At 44.8% G+C, this 25,341-nt stretch overlaps 1 protein-coding gene across 1 annotated transcript; it reads left to right on the forward strand.

Annotated features, from left to right (window-relative positions):
• The first annotated feature begins 975 nt into the window (after positions 1 to 975).
• LRRC8C (leucine rich repeat containing 8 VRAC subunit C) lies at positions 976 to 21,027 on the forward strand. Its single transcript, XM_064147970.1, has 3 exons — positions 976 to 1,046; positions 16,258 to 16,399; positions 18,561 to 21,027. The coding sequence occupies exons 2-3, from the start codon at positions 16,262 to 16,264 to the stop codon at positions 20,829 to 20,831; spliced, it is 2,409 nt and encodes an 802-aa protein (XP_064004040.1). The 5' UTR covers positions 976 to 1,046; positions 16,258 to 16,261; the 3' UTR covers positions 20,832 to 21,027.
• The last annotated feature ends 4,314 nt before the right edge of the window (positions 21,028 to 25,341 follow it).

Consider the following 25,341-nt stretch of genomic DNA (forward strand, 5'->3'; position numbering starts at 1 on the left):
TTTTCTTCAGTGAAACAGCTGTGATGCCTCGAGTTGCATTTGTTTCCACTAAGTCCCCCCCAGGGGGCTTATATATTTGTATTTCTTTGTTTACATATTTGTATTGCCCCTGGGGGGATAGAGACGCTGTCCCTAAGGTTAAGGGCAAGTCAGCAGAAGACGAGCACTTCTGTCTGATGCAAAATCTGTCCTGTCTCTTTGTTCCATCGGAGATGTAAATCTTTCCTGGAAGTGTTGGACAAAAGTCCCTCCAAATATCTGGTTTCTTTCAGCAGCAGTTTTCAGTCTGCACTTTTTGAATTGCTGGGCCAGACGTTTATGTTTCCAATTGTCACTCTTTGAGGCACGTTCCTGCTGTTAATACAATCCCAGGCATTTTACAGTCTGGCCTCTTTATAGTCCCTCCACGGCCTAGTGCACGGAGGTCAAGGCCCTTCCATGACACGCTTTGCTTGTCACCCTCTAGACACAGACCACAGTCGCCCACCAGCTCTGGGCCAGCCCCTTGCGGCTCCCCTCACCCCTCATGACTTTCCATGGCGCCAACTACGCTTCGTGGAGAATACGCAGCTCCCAGGCCCAGCCCGGTTATGCCGCATTTGTCCAGCCGGCCCCCACCTGGCAGCTCCGTCGGGGTACCGCTGACAACCGCTCCAGCTGGGGATGCCGCGGGCCCCCACGGAGGCCTCGTCTGTCGCTAACGTCCCTTTCCCGCCCGGCCTCCGGAGGAGCGGGGGTGGGCGGAGCGCAGCCGTCCCGCCTTCCGCGGCCGGGCCGACGCGCTCGGAGCGCCGCGGCCAGCGGGAGGTGTCCCGGCCCGGCGCCCCCCGGCCACCACCGCGTGCGTCAGACCGGAGACGTGGCCCCGCGGCGGCGAGGGCGGAGCGCCGGCGGGCGGAGCGCGGCTGCGAGCAGCCTCCCCGCCCCGCCCGGCCCGGCCCGGCCCTGCCCTGTCTGCCGTGCTCCGCTCCGTACCGCATCGCGGAATGATCGCGCCCGGACGCTGCCGCCCGTGACCCCACGCCCCCTGCCCGGACTCGCACCAGGTAGGCGCTGCGGCGCCCGGTCTGCTTCTCCCTGCGCCCTCCGCTTCCCGCGCCGGGCGGGGCCGCGCTGGGACTGAAGCTGGGGTGTCGCTGCGTGGAGAGTAGCCCTCGAGGCAGCCCTGGAGGCTGTGGGGGGTCAGAGCCGCCGCGGGGGCCGGCGCTGCGTCCCTGTGGGCAGAAGAGGTCTGTCCGGCCCAGGCTGCGGGACGCCGCTCTGCCCGCCGGCGGCATCGGCGGTGCCGCCCCCGTCCCTGGGTAGCACTAGGGGAGCTAAACTTTCGAAGGGATCACTGCCCTCTCCTTCTCCGTGGAGGGACGCGGGGAAGTTGTAGCGATGCCCCACTCCCCCGCTCCTCCCCTCCCCCGCCATCCCACTACATACCCTGCCGGGCGGGGCCCCCCCGGTGCCGGCAGCGGCGGTCGGGCAGCTTCGGGGGTGCCCCGCAGGGCGTCGGCCCGGAGCCAAGCGGGGCTTCCCAGGAGCGGAGTCGGCGGGGGGAGGTGAAGCAGTCGCCCTGGAGACGGGCAGCTCGAGGGAAAAAGCCCTAAGCGGTGTTTTCCCCGAAAAAAAAAAAGGTCCCCAAACCGCCTCACGCTGTGGGGAGGCGGCGAGCATGGACGGGGAAGCGGCAATTCGGCCGCGCTCCCACCGTGCCCGCCGCCGGGCAGCGCGGATGCGGGGAACGCAGTGCCTTCCTAGCGGCTACTCGGAGTCCCCCAGCCCTAGGGGGCCTGGCGGGTCCCTGCTGCCGGCTCCAGAGGTGCGCAGTCCCCGGCGGCGTTGCGAGGTTCTGGCGTTCGTGGTTCTGTTTTCGAATAGATTTTTTAAGTATCCCAGTGCTGATTTTAAATCGGTTTATGAGCAGCTCTGCCTTGTCGCAGCGCGCTGGGCGGATTTGTGCCTTATTCACGAAATGCAGTTTGTCCAGTTCACTGGAAAGAGTTGACCAAGCAAAACGCGAGGCTTATGAAAGACTGTCTAATGTATCCTGCTGGAATTTCATTAGGATTTAAGCCTTTAAAAATGAGGAATGTTACTGCAAAGTGTGAGGGCCTTTAAAAAATTGCTTTTTTCTTTTGGAATGAGTACTTTCTGTGAGGAAAGACTCAGTATGAGGAGCAGCACTGTTGAGAGACAGAGGCATATGTTTGCTCTGTGGGCTTCAGTGATGCTGTACAAAACTGAACAGGTAGTAAGGTGCCTTGCAATACAGCAGAGAAAAAGGTGACAGAATTAGAAATAATAATTTTCAATTCAATCAAACATGCCTACTTTGCCTCCCCCTGCTTCTGTGATTGTTTTTGGCATGATGAGAACATTCAGGAGGGTGTAGCACTCACTTTTCTCTTAGAAATGCCTGTTTGCCGCTGCGGTGCAGATGAGCAGGGATGAGCGTGGTTCAGAGCTAATCCCTAATTTAACCTGGCCTTGGATCCTGCTGTCTCACAAGTGCCCGTGCCCGGGGGCTGCCAGCGAGGCACAGCAGACTAGTGTTGAGCACCTGTGGTTTCTGAATCATTTCCTTTCCCAGTTGTATTCTGAGTTTGCTAAATATGTGGCAGCTGTGATGCTGTTTTCTTCCAGTCTAAATGCTAACAGCTTCCACTGTAGGTTTTACTGTAATAACTTCTTTTTTTCTACGTTTGTTTGTCTGCGGGTGGATTTTTTGTTGCTTTTGTTTTTAAAACTGCTCACAAAAGTAAATAATCTTTCTGATGGAAAGCCTGCAATTCTAGTTACTTCGTGTGGCCAGTACTGGAAAGGAACTGTTGGTTGTCAGTGAAGAACAAAACTGGAGACTGCTGAAGTCGTGTGCACACAAGTTCCTTGTCTCAGTGCTTGGTTATCTTGCAGTCAGTTCCTGTACTAGTTTGACTAGAGTTGACTTCCTGAGGCAGACGCATCCCACCTCTGTGTCTGTGTTTTGAGGCTCACAATAAGGGGCTTTGATGGGAGGAGGGCGGCATCCGGGCTGGTCAGGAGCTAGTGTTTGACAGTATTCAGGTGGCCTTAGTGTCAGAGAGAGGACACACTAAGACCCGAAATTATGAACTGGGTCAGAGAGTGCTGGGAGGAGCAGTTCCCTTGATTGTTTGTTGACCTCAGTTGTTACTGGCTGAAGTGGCCTGTGTTCACCACCACAAAAGCACTTCCCAGCCCAAGCCTTTTTGAAAGCTGTGGGAAGTGGGGGAAAAATCAATTACTGTCCAAACAATTCACAATTACAGGAGCTACAGTTTAATTTAACCGGGTTCTTTTTTTCTCCTTGAGAAAATGTAGTGAAGAGATACTGCTCTCATTGTCACAGAGTTCTGAAGGGCAAGGGAAGGGCTATATAATAAAGAAAACCCTGAAAATTAAACAATATAACTTGGAGGGAGGAAAGAAAACCTCAAAATACTCCTTACAGAGTAAAGAAGCCATTCTCCTTCCAAAATGCTTTGTCAGAAGAATGTAACAAAGTATAAAATCCTGGGTGCTGCTCACCTGAAAGTCAGTGCAAAAGTTAGCTTACTTTAAGAAAGAGAGGAATGGATTTTTAACACTAGCCTACAAATGTTTTCACATAATGCTGTTTCATATTTGGTGGAACTTTGTATGCTCACCGTGACAGCAGCCTGAGACACTTTCCGTGGAGAATGGTGCCATTCTGTGCTTCAGGGGAGGACTTTGGTTTACTTTGAAACCAAGAAAAAACATCCACTGCATCTTAATGCAGGAATCTCCCAGACGTGAAAAACGTACAATGCAGTGTCCCATCTTTTAAAGTCTAACCTGATCAAACACTAGGTTGTAAATGAGTCCTTCGTGAGAGATGGAAACAGAGTGCATATAACCTCCACACTGGGAAAAAAGGCCAAGAAAAGTTGTCCTGGTCCAAGGCTACGACTCTATATGTTACACCTGTGAAATGTATGCTATCTGATTTGCTGCTTGTGTAAGGCACCAAAATGTAAATGTCCAGGAAAGCTGACCCAGGGTCTGTCAGATTTAAAGACACTTTGCCTGGCTAGAGATGGGAAGACAGCAATGCCTGCCCTGTATTATGAACAAAAGCAATGGAGCAATGCCCACACATGCCCAGGGTGGTGAACCAAACTGAGTATCTTCACAGTAAGAAAGAGATCTTAGAAACACAAACCTCAACAAAAGTCATTGCATGTAGCTTGAATTTGCATCTGGTTTGTTGCATGCAGTCCCTGGGCAAACAGCTGAAGGATGAAGTTTATGTCAAGCATAACATAGTTGGCTAAACTAGGATCTGCTGACAATGGAGGTGCTAGCATGTCTCCCTTCAGTGCCAATAGCACATAGTGATTTTGTATTGATGAGAATCCAAAATTCAGCAATCCAGCAATATGACTGCTGAAGGACTGAGAACATTTCCAATTTTATTTACTCATCACTGAAAGCAAGGTGGGAGCTTGAATGATTTGCTTGCTCTGGAGCATATGGTGAAGCAGAGCACAGATCAAGCTCTTCCTTGAACATGCAGCAGTGTAAGATCCTGACGTGCATGCGATTTTCAGCAAAACACAACAGCTCAGAAGTGCAGGTTGCTGTCAGAATACAAGTTTGGTGTTCTGAGCATCTTTAGAGATTTCATTTTTCAGCCAGTGTGAATGCTTGGTGAGCTGTCTTGGGTAGATAGTTGTCACGCAGGCTTATAGAACAAGACATTCACAGACAATATCATTGGAAAAGACCGTTGTTAAGTGTAATGTGATTAAAAAGAGTATTTGCTCTTTTCCATCATTTACTTATGACAGCACAATTTCAAAGACATGTAGACCTGCTATAGTGTTATCAAAACCACCACCCCCTCATCTCCCCAGCAACTGCTTTCATCCTGCAAAGTTTAGGCTTGATGGAAGCAGCCTTTCTTTCTGTTTTATGATGCAGTAAGAGAATTTTTGATGAAACAAGATTAGAGCAAATCTTTCTTTGGTGGGCTATGGCTGGACACTGCTGAAAAAGAGATTTTAGGAAATAGCTCTGGTGTTCCACATCTCTGAAGGTTACGATCTTTAGAAGTCATCTTACTTGAACATTGATTCTGATTCTGTAGCTGTTCATATTTATCTTCAAGTGTGTGTAGCTCACATACATTTTATGTACTTGAATTTATTCATGTTAGTCTTTCTTAGTCAAATTTCAGGAATATGGAAGAGACTATGAACCTTATTGGGATTTTCCATCATAAAGGATGGTTTGGAGGGAAGAAAATTCATTAGCTGTGTTTCAGGCTAAGAATATCTGTATGTTTGTCTGAGAATTTTGGGATCCATGTTTATAAGACTATTGCAAAGTTTAGAAAGCTCTCTTGTGTACCGTGCAAGAAGGAGCAGAAAAGATCCTTTATGTGAAGAAGTCTCACAAATCATGACATGAAAACAGGCATTTCTTTAATGTTTTTGCTTCAATCACTGCATTAAAAAAAATTAACTAACTTTTCAGATGGTTGAGCTGCTTAAGACTCAGAATGGACCCTTTGTGCTTCCTGTCCCAATTAGGAATTAATTTTTAATTATATCAGCTGAACATTTTTTATTATGAACACTCGTATTAGCCTGAGTCTTCTGACTGTTCCTTTAACAATGAGTGGCACTGGTTTGTGTATTATTGTCTGTCCTGTGACATTCTATGTCATTCTTTCTGTCTTCGTTATCTGAGTATGTTAAATAAGTGTTTGTGGAAAACCTAGTGTAACTTTGATTAAAATGTGATCTGAGTTTACTTTTCTCAGTCCTTTAGATATATTTCAGGGGTACTAAAATACCACTTACTGGATAGTTTCTTGCTCAGTGCTTTGATTTGCTGATAAAGGCTTTCATTTGCATTAAGAACGCTTTGCAGCTCTGGAAAGAGGGCTGGCAGCTTGAGCCTTGATAAACTAAGAATGTTACTCCCTGAGCTGAAAAATGGCAAGTATTGCCTTTGAAGTGGTCTTTGACATGGAGAAGTGTAGAGTGTACTTTTCTTTAGATTTGGACTCAGCAAAGCAAATCTTCACACAGACCTATGTGCTTGGTACAGGGAGAACTCCTATTGATTTCATTAAGACTTTATCTGGCAGAATCTGGTCCTGAAGGCTTTTTTGTCTTTGGTCCAACCAATTTGAAGGCAAAGAGCTGCTGACAATGGGAAGTCTTTTTTGGTGTGTAATACATGAAAAAGTACTGTAAGTCAACTGAAACAAACAGCAAGGTTATTTTCTGGGATGTGTTGCCAAAGTGCACTTACTTTATATGTAGGTGGAAATTGCAGCATGTGTTTTGAAATGCAGTTTATTAAAGTTACTTCCTCTATACGTCCTTTATGTCCTATGAGTTATGAATTCAGGCCTTTGAGCTTCCATTGCCACAGCAGATGGTACCAACATCAGAGTACAGGGATTCACTACCACTTCTAACTCCACTATGCTTCCTTCTAGGTGTTAGGCGGAGGGGCAACCAAAGCCTAAATGTATGCTGGATTGCAGTATAGGCTTCAGAAATTATGAGGGGAAAGAATGGCAAAGGTCAAGATGTTCAGCAAGTTTCTGGAAGTTAAAACCTTTTCAGGTTTCTCAAGCAACTAATTCCCCAGTGGTTCACTGGAATTTTGCCCATGGTTATGGACCTGCAGAACCAGGGCACAGGGAAAGCTTGGTTGTGACGGTATAATAGAGGGTGGCTTTTCAGCAGCTGGGTTGTGACTGTGCTAGAGTTCAGTTCACATGGCACATCCTGGCCTTCACCGTTCAGAAATGAAGCCCTGCTTCTATTCTAAATAGCTGTTGTGCAGACTGTTGTGATTTTGTAGTACTATTAATTCCTATTTCCTACAAAAGGTAGTAAAGAAAGTAGACACCTTTCAGTTTTGCAGCTGGAAAATTGATGGCGTGGCAGTCAAGGCGCTGTGTCCAAAGCAGCAGTCTCTGGCCAGGTTCGAATGGGGACTCCTGACTCATGCTCTGTTGTTCCTCCAGGCCACATTTCTTCACCAGACTCAGCCCAAAGAAGATGAATTTGTTTAAAAATACAGTAAACACACAGACTTTTAAAAATAACTGTTTAGATGCAAATGGTTTGTTTTTAATGGCTTTCCAGTTCCTTAATGTGGGATTTATGTTGAGGAAACAGCATCATTTATTTATATTCCTGACTTCAGAATGATGGCATTTCATCCTGAAAATCTCTCCTAGGGTCAGTGGAACGAAAAGTAGCCCATCATGTTTGAAAGAGTGGCAACATCTTATACTTCTTTGCTGTACTCCCGAATACCCAGCATTCAAAGTAGTCTTTCCAACCAAAAACTGTTGACAGGTTTTTGTTTTGTGGTTTGGGTTGTTTTGTGGTTTTGGTTTTTTTTTTGGTTGGCTGTTTGGGGTTTATTTATTTATTTAGTTTTGTTGGTTTTGTTGTTTTTTTAATTACATTTTATATTACAGGAAACAGCAATGACTTTAAAGCCATAGCAGGGAAACTGATCTGCTGAAATGCCTCAAATTCAGGGAGAAGTTAGTAGAAGGTATTATACTGTGTCTGAATGCAGGTATTACTGTATGTTACCCAGGGAATCATAGAATCAGCAAGGTTGGAAGAGACCCCCCAAGATCATCCAGTCCAACCTATCACCCAGCCCTGTCCAGTCAACCAGACCATGGCACTAATTGCCTCATCTAGTCTTTTTTTGAATGCTTCCAGGGATTCCAACTTTGCTTCATTCTCCCTAGTCCTGTCACTCCCTGATATCCTAAAAAGTCCCTCCCCAGCTTTTTTGTAGGCCCCCTTCAGATACTGGAAGGCCACAATGCTTCCAGCACTCCACCACCTCCCTGGGCAGCAAAGCACCTACACTTAGCAGAATACTGAATTTTGGTCAGTGCAAATATATAGCAAGGTAATTACCCAAACTGAATGTCTGGATAGTTCAGACGTTATTTCAGTGCACATACAACGTGTGTGAGAATACACTGATACAGATGGAACATCAACCTCTTGGGAATTAGGAGTTGCTAATTCCAGCCCTTATCATTTTATTTCCCCCTTAGTCTAATCTCAGTTTTCCAAATTTGGTGCCTTATCCCCGGATCCACTTTTAGTCCTCTCCTGGTTAGGCGATGAAGTGAAGCAGGTTCATTATCTGTTATCCGTGGTGCCAACATAGGCAGTGCCAGGAGCTGTGAGGGGCCTGCTGAAGATGGACTGTTCAGCTGCTAAGATCAAAAGACACATGCAAACCTACATTTTCCAAAGGTTTATATATTAGTCAGCTGGGGGCAGCTGTTCACACTGCAGTGAAAGCTGCATCCCTGATACACAGGCCAAATTTGGAGGCATGGAGGGGTCTAGAAAGTTTAAAATAAAAAGACCACAAGTTTTGTGGTGTGCACATCCAGTGTGCTACTCTTGTTCCTAGAAATGCTTTGAATAATTGCTGGCTAGAGGTTCATTTAAATTTTGGGTTAAAAATTATACAGGTTTTACTTTACAGTGACTCAAAGGATTCAATCCCATCCCAAAAATACAAATTTGGCATAGAAAATATTGCTGCTGGTGGTAGTACCAAGCCAGTTTTGTGCCAGGCTGTGCCTATCAGATGCAGCTAGAGGAGACTGTGGCCCTAAGCCCTGGGGCTCTGCATAGACCAATGCTCTTGTTTAAGAACTACCTGACTGTAAAACTCATATATCCCTTCTTATTTAAGTGTCTTGGTGTGCAGTTCCCAATCAGACCAAATAAGAATGCAAAATTCTGTTTGTCAGTGCAGCCTTGGGCCCTGTGTTGAAAACATAATTTGCTTGACTTCAGCTCCTGGCCCAGGGCTGCAGAGGCCAGACAGCACAGAACCAGCTGAAAAGTGACTTTGGTATTCATGCAGAGAAGCAAATGTTTACAGCCAAGGACTGCAGGCTGTGGCGTTCAGAGCGTGCGGTGTCATGTCCTGTGTAAAGCAAAACCCTCTGGAGCGTAGCCCCTGCACATGTGGCCCACAGCGCCTGAGCTTGCTGAGTCTTCACTAACAGATCACAGGCTCGTTGCATGTTAAATATGTGCTGTCTTCTGTTCCTTTAATGAAGATGAATATGCAGTAAGTCACATGTGGGAACCAACCCAGAGACCTACTTGTGGCACTATTCCCAAAAGCCATTTCCTAATTTATCACAACACGTACAGTATGTTTAAGACAGCCAGGAGGGCAGGTTTGCCTAGCCCAGGGCTTTGTCCTTTCAGCAGATCTCTGATGTAAAAGATCAAGCAGTCCCAGTATGAAGTGTTTCTGGAGGTCATCTTAGCCTTGACCATTCCCAGCTCACTCAGCCAAGCTGTGGTTGTGGCCCTGTGACTACCAGCCCAAGGCCCCTCATGCCAAAGGGAAAACACCTTCCCTCTGGGGATATCAAGCCCTGCACCTGTAGCTTGGCAAACAGAATCACAGAATCAGTCAGAGTTGGAAGGCATCACAAGGATCATCTAGTTCCAAGTCCCCTGCCATGGGCAGGGACACCCTACCCTAGAGCAGGCTGGCCAGAGACTCATCCAGCCTGGCCTTAAACACCTCCAGGGATGAGGCCTCAACCACCTCCCTGGGCAACCCATTCCAGCCTCTCACCACTCCCATGCTGAAGAACTTCCTCCTCACTGCCACTCTGAATCTCCCCACTTCCAACTTTGCTTCATTCCCCCTAGTCCTGTCACTCCCTGAGAGCCTAAAAAGTCCCTCCCCAGCATTTTTGTAGTCCCCCTTCAGATCCTGGAAGGCCACAAGAAGGTCACCTGGGAGCCTCCTCTTCTCCAGACTGAACAGCCCCAACTCTTTCAGTCTGTCCTCACAGCAGAGCTGCTCCAGCCCTCTGAGCATCCTTATGGCCCTTCTCTGGACATGCTCCAGCATCTCCACATCTATCTTGTTCTGACAAGTCTTGATCTGCTACAGCCCATGAAGCAGCAGTGCTGCTGCTGCTTCTCTGTCACATGGTGGTCAGCAAATCACAAGGACAGGCCTCAGGGCTTTACTGGGCACGGAGGCCATAGCTGGGGTGCAGGGGCGCTGGTGCCAACAGGTAATGCTAAGCATCGCCTGCAAAAGGCTGCAGACCACTCAGCAGCTTCCCCACCAGCACCATGCAGGCAGCCTAGCCGCTGTCTTGCTGCGGTGGGGGCTGCTAAAAGTCTGGTTTGGTGAGGAATGCACACCAGTGGCATCACCACTGGTGAGATGAAGGCAGGGCCTCCCACTAATTTCTCCGTTTCGCTCAGTCTGCTGTTTTTACATGGCAGCATCTCTACAAACTGTGCCTTAAATCTGAGGTGGGGCAGAGGGGGAGCAGTGGGGCAGCTCTCACCGGTAACAGAATTTTCTCCAGCAGCCTGCCCTGCAGTTCTGAGGGCTTGGTGTCGATCCCTGAACTTGTGCTCCCTGAAATGAATGAAGTTATTCTGTGAGAATCTGCATAAAAATAGCAACCGTCACCTAGCAATAGCTGGAAGCACTGGGCTTGGCAGCCACTGGAAGCCAAAAGCAGTTTTACAGCAGAGGGGCACTTCTGTGAGGATTAATGTGATTTTTCTTTGTAAAGCATCTCTCAAGACGAATGCAGCTTGATGAAAGAATGCATCACGCACCTCAGGCAGGTCAAGTGTGTAAACTTTGATGTCCCCGGGCATCTGCCCATCTGGCGTGGTGGGTTGTTGCTGACTGGGGCTGCTTATGCGCTGTTGCAAGGAGATCACAGAAATGTAGCGGACACAAAGCTGTGGGGGGTAGCTTGCAGTGCCCAGGGGTTACCCCTGGGGCTTCGCTGACCACTTTGTGACAGCGCTGCTGGAACAATGCCAGCCTGAGCAGCTGTGCCACGGCTGGGGAGCTGATCTGTTCGGCTGATGTCACTGGTGGAAGCAGGGTAGCTACAGCTGGAAACTGTCAGCATCTCCGTGCCCATTCCCGCAGAGGTCCCGCTGACATGGTGCTGATAGCTTAGGTTGAGCTGCTGCCTTGCAGCCTTGGCTGGGCTGCTTGGCTTCAGGGGCCCCAGTGCTGCAAAGGCAGGCCCTGCCCAGAAATGCCTCACGCTCCCTGCCTTGAGCATCCTCTCAGCCACCAGTGAGTGGGAAGTGAATTCATTTCTCTTCTGTTGTGCACTGCACATCACATGGGCTGCACAGTTTGTAAGACACACCCGATCTTCTCTTCAGCCACACTCGCAAGAGCCATCATTGCTTCCAAACTGCCCTCTGTACTTTCCTTTGTTCCCTCGGATGAAGGCAAATTGCAGAGAGGTTGGTTTGCTCCACACTGCGGCCATTTCACAACCATTCTGTGATTCAGTCTCTTGATTTATTAAGTCTAATTTGTTTCCAATATTATCTCTTTGACTTGGATCTATATATTCTCAGGGGTGACCTCATTGCTGACTACAACTACCTGAAGGGAGGCTGTAGCCAGGTGGGGGTTGGTCTCTTCTGCCAGGCAACCAGCAACAGAACAAGGGGACACAGTCTCACGTTGTGACAAGGGTGGTATAGGCTGAGTATTAGGAGGAAGTTGTTGACAGAGAGAGTGATTGGCATTGGAATGGGTTGCCCAGGGAGGTGGTGGAGTTGTGGTCCCTGGAAGTGTTGAAGAAAATATTGGATGAGGCACTTAGTGCCATGGTCTAGTTGATTGGATAGGGCTGGGTGCTAGGTTGGACTGGATGACCTTGGAGGTCTCTTCCAACCTGATGGATTCTGTGATTCTCCATAACTCTTTTAGGTCTTGCTTCAAACTTCCCATGCATTAGCTGATTCCTGTAGTTAGTTTTTCTGCTGGAGTAAACACCACGTCTTCCTTGTACCCGGATTTCAGTATTTCATTTTATTACATAACTCAATTTCACTCATCGAGTTCTCTGTACCTCCTAGAAAATGTAGAATAATAGCAACTTTACTAATTTCTCTCCTCCAGGTTTTTGTTGAGTTTGTTTTGTTTTGTTTTTTAATTTGTTTGTTAGGTTATTTTATTTAATCTGGCAAACCTTCAGCCCTTTTCTGCAGCAATGCTTACATCCAGTACAACTGTTTTTTTAAATCCAAGTTCCTTTTTATTTCCTTCTGGTAGCTGAATACCAGATGATTTATCTCATGTGCAGTTGTTTATTTTTTTTTCCCCTCTGGAGACTGAAGATTATTCAAAATGCAAGAGAGATTAAAAAAAAAGAGAATGAGTTTTGATTTTAATTGGAAAAAAAAAATCCAGTATTTATAGTTCAGTATTCCCAAAGTAGGTTAGAATGGTATTTAACATAAATCAGACTCAACTTCTCAGCTATGATGTGCTGTGCGTTTAGAATATAAGTGAAATGAAATTATTAATGCTGTCTTATTTTTCACTCTTTGTTGAACTCATTTTCCTCTGTCTCCATGTTCTAAGAAGAGATATACACAGTGTATATATACACACACATATATATATATACACTACAGTAGAAGATAGACTGTCCCAGAAATTGTTGTGATTTGACCTGCGGTGTGACTTTTTAGCATCCCTACTTTGATTTGTTTAAATTCACTATTGACTGGATCACTTTCACCTGGTTTACATGTGGTTATAAATGAGTGTGGCAGTGGTCTGGCTTTGAATGTAGCAGTGGGGAAGAATCAGACTCCTGGCCACAGCCAGGAAGGGGTTTTCAGGATTGCTCTGAGCCACCTGGACCTGCTGCACCATTTCTGAGACCTCAGAGCCACTACTAATAGATGTTCTTTCAGTCACTGGACAGGCCAGAATGGAAAACTAGAGTGAGACAATTAAAAACAATATAATTTTGTTCTTTTCTGCCTGCAGATACCAGCAGCACTGATAAACCTAGATTTGTCTGCACTTCCTTCAAGCATTTTCTCTTTGTTGCTAGTACAGCAAGGGGACAAGTATTAGGGGTTCCCTAGAGGTTGCTAGAAAACAGTTGTTCTACTTCTTCTTGTCCAGTCTCCATTTAAAGCTTCTTGTGAATGCCTTTTCTTCCTCAAGTTAAAAAATACTGCCTGCCATTAGACATTGTTGGTTTATCTGCCATTATGGTGTGCATTAATATTGCCATCATTCAGTAACATTTGTGTTCTTTTTCAAAATTAAAGAAAAACATCTCAGTGGCAGGTACATTTTAATCTAGTCTAGTGTTGGACTGCAATCCTTCCACCCTCAGAGGTGGGCTTTCTAGCACGGTGCAGAGAGGCTGCTTTCTGTATGTGGACGTCCCTCTGTTTGCCCTATTAACCAGAGTAACATTGTGTGCACTCTACTAATGAGGAGTCACACTATGCAATCAGCAGCCTCTAAAGGGACCAAGGGATCAGAGAAGCCAGAAACCATCTGCCTTCATCTATTTCCCCACACATCCCCTAAAAATACAGAGCAAAACCTATCAAGTGCAAGAGCCAAATTAATTTTTGGTCTTGAAAGCTGTCCCTGCACAGTAATTGCAAGATAGTTTCTAGTTGTTTCTGCTGTCAGGCACTGCCTCCCCTGTTGCAGTACAGCTGGCTTTCATAGCACCATGGACCAGATCCACAGAGCTGCTTAGATGTCTAACCAGTGAGGACTGGGTCTCTGTATGTTTTGGTGCATGTGAGCACGTGTGTTTTCTCAGGACTCTCCACTGTTGGAATTATGACTCTGCCTTACCTGACACTCAAATTTGCCATACTTTTGGGAAAACCTGACAAACTCTAGAGTTTGTGACATCAGAATGTGGAAAGCCCTCATAAGCCATTATTGAAGGGGGGGGGGGGGAACAAAAAAAGAGAGGTGTGATTTAAAAGCAGTCTGTTGATACATATCCTTGGGCCTGCCGATGTCATTCCAGCCAGCTAAATGGCCTCAAATCCTGATCTGACAGTGGCATATGTGTTACAAGGCTTTGAGAAGGGCTGTTGCATAGCAACTGATTAGCTAACGTTTGTATTAGTGTATTCCTTTAAGAATGTTCTCTTTTTCAATGCTTGACAAGAAAAAATATTTTTTAAGGCTTGCCAGCAGCCATTGCCAGTCACCAGGAAATAAAATCCAGGAGGGTAATTCCTTGCCAATAGCAGCGAAATGCATATGGGTGTGGAAGAGTGATCAGTGCACGATCGCTCAGCTTGGAGCTGCCAGTGGAGAGTCTTCTCTCCTCCAGTTCAGTTGAAGAAGTAGTGGGCATGTAGGAGTGCATGGGGCACCTCTTATTTATGAGATCCTTTTTTTCCTCCCTAGTGTGTCTAAAAGTAAAGGCAGCAAAGGTTTTTCCCAATAGCTACCCTAGCTGCTCTCTGCTATAGAGATGTATCTTCACCAATACACCTGCTGAACGTTTGCAAGACAGATACAGAAAAATCAGAACTGTGGCTCCTGGCTGCATGAAGTCTGATAATGAATGCTACATTCCTTCACAGCCACTGCAGCAATTTGGACATGTTGGCATGGATGCTACTGAGCCTCCAGCCTGGCTGTGTGAAGTCAGGCTTGCACTGCCATCACTCTCATTGGTAGTCTATTAATTTCCAAGTGTTCCTCTTGGGGACTGCCAGCCGTGTGAAAGGTACGTGCAGTTTCATCTGGCATTGGAGTGTGCATCCTGGGAACAGCTTGTAGAAGGGCAAGAGGCTTAAAGCAACACAGAAAGTTTGCAAGAAGAGAAGGGAGCAGAGAAAAGGGTTAAGAGTTTTCGTGCTACTCACTTAGAAAGCTGCAAAGCTGCAGCCTGGCTACTAACCCAAGCTCATTTGCAGACATCATCTTGTGCCTCTGGGGACTGCAGTAGTCCGTGAGGATGAGCTGGGCAAGCAGATGCACAGCAGTCCCTGAGAAGGTGTCAAGAGTGAGCATCTTCCCACACAAGTATGGCCAGTGTAGTGTGAGCCAGTTATAAATTCTTGGGATAGCTGTATGCTTGTGATGGATTGCAGGCTTTAGGGCCTGAATCCTTTCTTGCTTTGAGTGAACTGAATCCTTTCAGTCTGTGGACAAAAGAGTATTGGCAAGTGTGTGCTTCTCGCTAAGCCTGCGCACAGCCAAGTGGCACCAAACCCACACCAAGGGGTCCCAGGCTATAGCTGGATCAAGGTTATAAACTCTTCCAATATTACTGTGAGATGAGGTTAATGTAGTGAGCATTTGTGGTATTAGTTGAAAGAGAAATGTTGTAAGTTGCCTTTGGGAGTATTTTTGTTGCATTCCTGTGTGAATTTATCTTTCCATCATATCTTATTGGGGAGCTTCAGTGTGGTTTGGTCTCGGGGATCCAATGACACAGTATGCTGTAGGCATTAAAATCAGCTGCTTTGCCTGTACATGTTCATGTGTTAGCTGATTTTTTCAGGGGAAGTGATGATATAAGCTTAGACATGTGAGGCAGAGGTAAAGTCTTTATCTACCTGTAGTTTTGGTTCACTAAAGCATTTTAGCAACTTGCACTCAAAACTTAGTAGATTTTGAAACTGCAGTGACTATGCACAAAAATATTCCAAAGCATCCCTGAAATCACTCTAAGTAAAATGGGGGTGAATGAAACATGATAGCTAAAAAGGCCTGTGAAATTTGACTGCAAGGCAAATGGTTTAGGCAGACCTTTGAGATCAAGGCTAATGTCTATAAAGCTGAATGCCTCTATCTACAGAATAGGCTGGTTTTCAGGGATTCAGAAGGCTTTGCTGACCCATCAGATATAGCTGGAGACAGTGCAGAGAGGGATTTGCTTGCTTGCTTGCATGGACAGGACCCGGGTCCTATTTTCCCCTTCCTCACAGGAGCTGCAGCAGGGCAGCTCGAATCAAAGAATCACAGGATATCAGGGGCTGGAAGGGACCTTGAAAGATCATCTAGTCCAGCCCCCCTGCCAGAGCAGGATCACCTAGATCACACAGAAACGCACCCAGGCACGTTTTGAGTATCTCTAGAGAGGGAGACTCCACAGTACCCCTGGGCAGCCTGTTGCAGTGTTCTGTCACACTCGCAGTGAAAAACATTCCTCCTCACGTTTACATGAAGCTTCCTATGCCTCAGCTTCCACCCCCTTGCCTTTGAGCGTCCCTCTCCTGAGGCAGGGCATCAGAGGGAGCACTTGGGTGGTAGATGCCAACTTCTGTGCCATGTCCTGAGAGTTTCATGTCCAGAGACAGTTCTTTCAAACCTCCCAGAAGCAGTTGCTTTTACAGACAGAGGGGTATGGGCGGCAGGAGGCTGAGTGCTGGTCTTGCTCTTTTGCAGGAAGATGATTCCCGTGACTGAGTTTCGGCAGTTCTCAGAGCAGCAGCCGGCGTTCAGAGTGCTGAAGCCTTGGTGGGATGTGTTCACAGACTATCTCTCCGTCGCCATGCTGATGATCGGTGTGTTTGGGTGCACCTTACAGGTAAAGCAAATGGGGTGGGAGCAAGGGGGGTGCTTTTGGGGGTGCTGAAAGAGCACCACAAAGGAAGAAATATACTGCAAGGATGGTATCACCTCTCTTGGGTTCACCATGGACAAAGGAAAAGTTTGCTGCTCTCAGGATTAAAGCTGTTTAGGTAGCAACATCAAGTAAGACAGACCAGACCTTTAGCAGCTGTAAGTCAGCAGAGACTTTTTAGACTCGATGGAACAGTGCCAGCTAAGAGAAGAGTTGTTGTTTTGCCTTGTGCCCAAATGCCTGTTTCCACCACAATTTGGCATAACAAAACACACGACCAGCTTAAGTTCCTGTTGCCATTTTCTGGTTAAGAAGTTTGAAATACATCATTTTGTAATTTCTGTTTTTTTCTTTATTTAGCCATTGTTAATATTCTTTCTGTCCTTATGCTTCAAAGAGATTTGAAATGAATGTGCTTGTTTTATTAACGTCGCCAGCAACTAATTTTATGCCTCTTCCATTCCAGAGTATCTTTGAGGATGCTTACATGTAAACAATTGACATTACTGTCAATCACTGTTAGTTACATTTGGCTAAAGAGCCAAAAGCTGAAAAAGAAATGGAGAGTACTGTTTGGGATGAACTCCACGAAAATAGAAAGTTAGAGTACAGTTCAAACACAAATCTTAAATTTCTTGGCATAGCTTAGAAAGAGAGCTAAAGGGACACAACTGGGCTCTTACTTCAGGGGAATTTGCTCGCTGATCTGGCCCAAGATTTTCACATACCGTGTTCCAAATTTCATGTGAAATCAACTGGACTTTTGCAATTTTTAATGTACTCTCCATTTTCAGGTATTTTAATTTGAAAAGTTATGATGTCCGTGTTTAAAGATCTCTTTCTGTAGGGCTGATTTTTGCATTAGCAGCTCAGTGGTTGCTTAAGCACACAGAACAGACCATCTATTATTTTTAACTTCACCTGCTTGTTTTGAAAATAGTATGTGGAAACACTGTAAATAATAGGGTGGGGGTTTTATTCCAGCTTATTACCAGAGGCATGAATTCGGAGTGTAAGTAAGGCTGTATAGTAGAGTACCTTTTACAGGCAGGAGATTTTGCATGTCAACAGTTACAGCACTGACAGTGTTCTAAATGCACGTGGTCCCATCTCGCATCTGTCTACACCAGGGTGGATCATCAAGGAGGATCTGATGTTGGTAGCTCTTGTTGCATACCCTGTATTTAGTGCTTTCCACAGCCATGATGTCAAAGAACACATCTACACTACACAAGCATTCTTTGTTTGGGCAAATCCTAGTTAGTCATTCAGGGTAAAGAACAGAGCTTCTTGGTTTATCACATGGAGAAGCCTTTCAAAATTGGACGTACAGAGAGCTTTGCATTGAACTTAAATTGTTATCCCAACATAGAACAAAGGTGATTGGTCCCAAAAGGCACTCTGACTTCAGTTTGGTACCAAGGATGTCCAGCATTTTTTCTCTCTCTCTTTCTTTTTTTTTGCATTGCAGACAGATTCAAGGACAGAAGTCCAGAGCTCTTTTTTTTCCTCCTCTTAGGTGTGTGGTATGAGGACTCTATGTATATGTATAAGAAACTGAGTAAAAATTCTGTCTGTGTGCACATGCACACAAGTGCCATTAGTTCTCTACTTGTCTGTATTAAGAATGAAGATTAATAATGTCCCAGCATAGATATGCCCATGTCAGCTCTTTGTCGGCCCTTTTTGGTGTGATAAGACACCACAGTGTGAGCATACAGCCACATGAATGTAGTTATACTGCTTTCAGGCCAAAACTATCTCTGAGCATCATGTAGCCAAGGTGAATACACCTGACAAGAAAAGTCTGTCTCTGGAAAGAACAACACAGTAGAACCGTGGTCTTTTCTGGAAGCATTACTCAGGCTTTTCCTTTTAGTAGATTATCTGAATGCCCTTGTATTCAAATTATGGAAAACTACCCATAGATGAAAAGAGGTGACCTAGTTATGGCATATAGATCAAGCGTCTTGTTGGGAACAATAACAGCACAGCCAGTGGGGCCAAGTGCCAGGCTGTGGGGAGGAATGCCTGGCAGCTGGAGGAACTCCAAGGACAGCTACCCATTGGTACTACCAGCATTGTTCGTACATTAGTGTAAAGTATGTCTTTTTGTGTGTTTCAGGTCATGCAAGACAAGATAATATGCCTTCCAAAGCGTGTGCTGCCTTGCCAGAACCAATCTAATAGTTCAAATGTGTTTAACACAATCCCAGACACAACCCCCATTCCTCCACCCAAGCCATCCACCCCTCCAGCTACCGTTGAAATGAAAGGACTGAAAACTGATTTGGACCTTCAGCAATACAGCTTTATAAATCAGGTGTGCTATGAACGTGCTCTGCACTGGTATGCCAAGTACTTCCCTTACCTCGTCCTTATACACACGCTGGTCTTCATGCTCTGTAGTAACTTTTGGTTCAAATTCCCTGGATCAAGCTCCAAAATTGAACACTTCATTTCAATACTCGGGAAATGTTTTGACTCTCCCTGGACAACAAGAGCCTTATCTGAAGTGTCAGGGGAAGACTCTGAAGAGAAGGATAACAGGAAGAACAACGTAAACAAGTCTAATACTGCTCAGCCAAGCACTGAAGGCACTTTGGTCAAGACACAGTCTTTAAAATCAATCCCTGAGAAGTTAGTTGTGGATAAGGGAACACCTGGGGCATTAGATAAAAAAGAAGGTGAACAGGCCAAAGCACTGTTTGAAAAGGTGAAGAAATTTAGACTGCATGTTGAGGAAGGTGACATACTCTATGTCATGTATGTTCGCCAGACTGTACTTAAGGTCATTAAATTCCTTATTATAATTGCCTACAACACAGCACTTGTCTCAGAAGTTAACTTTACAGTAGTCTGTAACGTCGACATCGAAGACATGACAGGCTACAAGAATTTCTGCTGTAATCACACAATGGCACATCTGTTCTCTAAACTTTCTTACTGCTACCTGTGCTTTGTAAGCATCTATGGCCTCACATGCCTTTATACACTGTATTGGTTGTTCTACCGCTCGCTGAAGGAATATTCTTTCGAATACGTTCGGCAAGAGACGGGAATTGATGATATCCCAGACGTCAGGAATGACTTTGCTTTTATGCTTCACATGATCGATCAGTATGATCCTCTCTATTCCAAGCGGTTTGCTGTCTTCCTGTCTGAAGTCAGTGAAAATAAACTGAAGCAGCTGAACCTAAACAACGAGTGGACCGCAGATAAACTGCGACAGAGGCTGCAGACGAACTCCCATAGCCATTTGGAGCTGCAGCTTTTCATGCTTTCTGGACTGCCAGACACAGTATTTGAAATTACTGAGCTGCAGTCGTTAAAACTTGAGATAATTAATAACGTAATGATACCGGCAACCATTGCACAGTTGGACAATCTCCAGGAGCTCTCTCTGCACCAGTGCTCTGTGAAGATCCACAGCGCCGCCTTGGCGTTTCTGAAGGAGAACCTCAAGATCTTGAGCGTCAAGTTTGATGACATCAGAGAGCTTCCACACTGGATGTATGGCCTCAGAAATTTGGAAGAGCTCTATTTAATTGGCTCCTTAAGTCATGATATTTCCAAAAACATTACGCTGGAGTCTTTTCGAGAACTTAAAAGCCTTAAAGTTCTTTACATAAAAAGTAATTTGTCGAAAATCCCACAGTCTGCAGTGGATGTTTCAAGTCACCTGCAAAAATTGTGCATCCATAACGATGGCACCAAGTTAGTGATGCTCAACAACCTGAAGAAGATGGTCAACCTGACACAGCTGGAATTAGTTCATTGTGATTTAGAGCGCATACCTCATGCAGTCTTCAGCCTTCTCAGTCTTCAGGAATTGGATCTAAAGGAAAACAACCTCAAATCCATCGAAGAAATAGTAAGTTTTCAGCATCTGCGCAAACTGACGATCCTAAAGCTGTGGTACAACAGTATAACCTACATTCCAGAGCACATAAAGAAGCTCACCAGTCTCGAACGACTTTCCTTCAGCCATAACAAAATAGAGGTTCTTCCATCCCACCTGTTCCTATGCAACAAAATCAGATATTTGGATCTGTCTTACAATGACATTCGCTTTATCCCGCCTGAAATAGGAGTCCTGCAGAGTTTACAGTACTTTTCCATTACTTGCAACAAAGTGGAGAGCGTGCCAGATGAACTATACTTCTGCAAAAAGCTTAAGACTCTGAAAATTGGGAAAAATAACCTGTCAGTTCTTTCACCTAAGATTGGTAATTTGGTGGTCCTCTCCCACTTGGATATTAAAGGCAATCACTTTGAAATCCTCCCGCCTGAGCTTGGTGAATGCAGAGCTCTGAAGCGGACTGGTTTCACTGTAGAGGACACCTTATTTGAAACGTTGCCTTCCGATGTCAGGGAACAAATGAAAGCTGAGTAACTTCTCGCTCAGTGTTAACCAGAAATAACACTTCTACCAAATAGCCTGTAGAAAGTGCATACTCCCAAGTATGCATTTAGTTTGTCATTATTATTATTATGAATTTTTTTTTTCTTTTCCAGACAAATCCTTTCTGTATAAACCAATTTGGAGTAAGGAGTACATATATTTTTAAATAAAAATGTCTCATATTTTTTCACTGCTTTAAGGTATTTTTTAAATTTGTTTTGCCCTGACAAACAAGGGTCTCTGTAACTTAATTTTTACAGGTGAAAGTAAATGGTTTTATCTACTGATCTTTTTTTAATTTCTTTTTTTTTTTCCTTCCCCTCCTTTGCCTATTCCAAACAGGGGAACTGTGTTCAAGCTGTATACTTTGGGTTGTATCGTTTGTAAGAGATGATTATATTGTCTTCCTGGTTATTGGTAATCCCTTAGGACATGGTCTTCAAAGGGTGGTGCTGCCGGCATTGAATGCATTATTTCCTCTTCAGTAGCAAGTAGGAGGTGTTCAACATCTAATGGAATCAAATCTGGGTTGACCATCCTTTTTTTTTACTTATGACAGGGTTTTCTCAGATGGTCTAAGCAAGTAGGGAGTATTTTTAATGTGTTTTAATGGGTCTGAGGGAGGATGCAGAACTCTGTCAGGGCCTTTAGGCAAGTTTGGTCCAGCTGTCCATTCACATACCATGCTGAGCAGAAGGCACTGACTGCCATTTCCTCTCTGGTGCAGGAAGAGTAAGCTCACAGTTTACAGAGGAGTCAAGACTGAAATGACTCACGTTGAAGGTTTTCCAAAGGGACACGGCTGCTAATGTGAACGGAAGGGGTGCAATGAACTCACTGTGCTTGAAATGTCAATCCAGTAAAATGAAACACTATCTTAAAAAATCCCTGTGCTCCACTGAGCACCCCCATTTTGCAAGGAAGCAAAAGCCCTCTGCCCCCCTCAGTTCGCTTCCCTACCCGCATGCTTGGCTCATTGCAGGAATGGAATCCAGACCAAGTGCAATCATGCTTAGTTTCTAAAGCATCTGACAAGGAAACAGCATCCAATATGCTCCTTAATTGAACTTGGATATCCTATAACCAAGCTCAGCACAGGAACATTTGCAGATTTGCAAAAATGAGATTAAATGAGTATGTTAACTTTTCAAAAGTCTCAACCTACCAGGGGACAGTGATGAAGGCTCTGTTTCCATCTCCCAGCTAGTAATTAAATCAGAAATCATACAATTGGAAGTCTGTTTTTTTGAATAATGTAATAATCTGTAATGTTTATGCATCATGGAATCATAGAATCAGTCAGGGTTGGAAGGGACCACAAGGATCATCTAATTCCAAACCCCCCTGCCATGGGCAGGGACACCCTACCCTAGACCAGGTTGGCCACAGCCTCATCCAGCCTGGCCTTAAACACTTCCAGGGACAGGGCCTCAACTGCTTCCCTGGGCAGCCCATTCCAGGGTCTCACCACTCTCATGCTGAACAACTTCCTCCTCACATCCAGCCTGAACCTACCCATCTCCAGCTTTGCTCCATTCCCCCAAGTCCTGTCACTCCCTGATATCCTGAAAAGTCCCTCCCCAGCTTTATTGTAGGCCTCCTTCAGATACTGAAAGGCTGCAATAAGGTCACCTCGGAGCCTCCTCTTCATCAGGTTGGGAACTTCATCCTCTGTTCAGTTGTTTATTTAATCCATCCATTTGTTTCTTTTAGACAAGCTTAGCAAGTATATGATAACTCATGTGCTGCTCACAAGATGATTTAAGCTAATCAAATACTACCATATGATAGTAAAATATTCTGCTGGGAGAAGAATTCTTTGTTGTATCCAACAAGACTCCAAATGCAGGTGCAGGATAAATACTTTGCAAGAATATCTAGGAATAAGTACTTCTCTTTCTAGAGGGCAATGCTGTTCATAAGCTGCAGAGGCTGAGAGTTGATGATTGTTTTTAATGATGTAAAATAATTGTTTGGTGAGTGTCAGGCTGGTTGCTCTTAAACGTTTTCTAACTGCTATTGTGTGTCTGAAGCTACAGTTAGTCAGTTTTTAAGCTTAGTACAAAAGCACACTGTTGTTTTAAGAGTGATTTATAAAGGTGAGGAGCCTAAAATGAGAATTTCCTTTTTAATCCAGGGTGTGCTATGCAATCTAGCGTGTGGGCTTGCCACACTACCGAGTCTGACTTCCTTTTTGTGCTTGGCTGGGTTCCAGAGAAGATCCATGTGATTAATCAAAAAATGGGTCAGGCATGAAGGAATCAAAGCAAGCCTTTTTAAAAGAGACTTTATTTACTTCTATCAAAGAGTTGTAACTGGTGTAGCTATTGTGAGAGCTACTCTTACTCGTGTGTAGAATGCACTTAGTGGAACAGCTTGGCAGTACATATATTCTAAATGTATTTCACTTTGATGTAATGTGAGGGAGGGAAATGCTTCGTTGCTCATATTAACCTAATTATGTAAACCAAAGTGCTGTTGTCCCTGATGAATGTAAGCTGTTTAAAATGTCCAAGTAATTGGTGGAGCTGTATAGTTCTTTTACTTAGATTTGAAATATGGGATTACACTTAAAGGTTTTTTTTTAAAAGATCTTTATATTCCTACAGGTAGCATTTTAAGTCCCTAATTTATTTTGCGTCTTAATGTTGTTTCATGTGTAGTTTGTGGTCTGTTTTCCAAGTGGAAGTTATGCACACCTCATAACTGAAGGTTTGAGACTTAGTTCTATGCCATTTTTGTAAATATATGGCTTAGGGGATTCCCATGCAGGGGATGGGGCCAGTTTGTTACTGATTATACCAGTGCAGCCCCTCATGTGGACACAGTTACAGGAGTATAAAGTGCCTTGTGCTGGCATATCTTTATTCACTTCGACAGGAATAAACTATACTGGTGTAAGCACTTTCACACTAATAACTGTATCTTCTCCAAGGGTTTGGATCTGCTGAGACAGCTTGGTCAGTCTACCAGCTAACTGCTGGTGCAGTTCTGTCCTTCTCCCATGCTCCTTATTCCTGTCGACGTGTTGTTGTACCTTTACTGGTCCAGTGCTGGCTTGATACCTCCACAGGACAAATCAATTTGTTAAGCCAGACAAAAAGCCAGCTTAAAAAAAAAAAAGAGGGATTCTTTTTTTGCTGGATCAGCTCTCTGAAGGATTGGATAGAATCATAGAATCATAGAATCAACAAGGCTGGAAGAGACCTCCAAGATCATCCAGTCCAACCTATCACCCAGCCCTAACCAATCAACTAGGGTGGCTGTAGCAGGGGGATAGGATCCTTCAGCTGCGGCCCCAGGCAAGGAGATGGTGGGACAAGTCACTTTGGAGGTGCTGAGCTGCTGTGTCAGTTCATTATCTTGCCGAGCCACCTGCTTGGAAAGCTGTGCTGTTTTATCTGTAGCAGGGTTAGGCAGCATGGCTTTTGTGGGTCGGCAACCCTCAGGCTCACAGTGAATGATAAACTATCACATTACTGTTCATTGATTACACTTAATGAAACAAACTCAGGTAGCTGCACTGTTGACTTTTCTAAACTTCCTACTGTGTAGTCTGTGGGGTATATTTTCCAAAACCACATTGCAGTGTTTTAGAAGTGCTTCAACTAAGAGAAGATTGTTTCCTAATTCTGTGTGACATCCAGGAAAATCTGTAGAAGTGCCATATTTACTCAGTGATTCATGTACTGCTCATATGTATATCCACATGCAATGTGTACTAGGCTTTTCTGTGACCTCTAGTGTTTGACTTGGACTGAGTGGGCGTTCCGTGGATAATACTTTTGGCATGGTTTGTATATATATATATATCTATATGCAAAGGGTTTATATAACTACATTAATCAGGTGCCTAACAAGTACAGCAAATTCAGAATAACTGGCAAGGCATTTTTACATTATTGCTTAAGCATAATGCAAATCTTCCTCAGTGATGGAAGCAGAGATGACAAAGTGAGCAAAAAATAAGATGTCAACCTTAATAGAACATTAAGCCACAACAGCAAATCCACTTTCTGATCAAAAGCTGGAGAGGTGCACCTCCCAATTCATCAAAATTAGGATAGACGTTTCTGCTGACCTCTTGCATCTAGTCTGCCCAACAGCTTTCTGCAAATTCTGATTGGAAAGTGCCTCCTCCAGGGCTCAGATCACATTTTTGGCTCTTCCAATAATTCATGTGCTTAAGTGGTGACAAGTCCTGCAAGAATGCCAAGGAAAAACTGAAATCTGACCAAACGGACAAACTTCTTAACTGTGTAGCAAGAACCTTAATATAATAGTAGATTTGCATAGTGTTACATTGCTATATAGGACACCCAGGAAAAAAAATGGAAATAAAATGCTCTTTTGTAATAATTAACATTGTCACAGTGCAATGTGATTATTTGTCTGGGAAACGTTTTGTTTCTGGGTTACTTAAAGATCAAACATAACCATCTTTTGGGTTTGATCCCTTGGGAGGAAAATGTGCTTGAAAAACATCATTAGACTTGACACG

Source organism: Pogoniulus pusillus, chromosome 8 (genome assembly GCF_015220805.1).
Source record: "Pogoniulus pusillus isolate bPogPus1 chromosome 8, bPogPus1.pri, whole genome shotgun sequence".
NCBI lineage: Eukaryota > Metazoa > Chordata > Aves > Piciformes > Lybiidae > Pogoniulus > Pogoniulus pusillus.

Coding starts and splice junctions, on each gene's coding strand:
- LRRC8C (XM_064147970.1), top strand. CDS start 16,262: ATGATTCCCGTGACTGAGTTTCGGCAGTTCTCAGAGCAGCAGCCGGCG. Junction 16,400..18,560: donor TGTTTGGGTGCACCTTACAG/GTAAAGCAAATG, acceptor TGTGTGTTTCAG/GTCATGCAAGACAAGATAAT.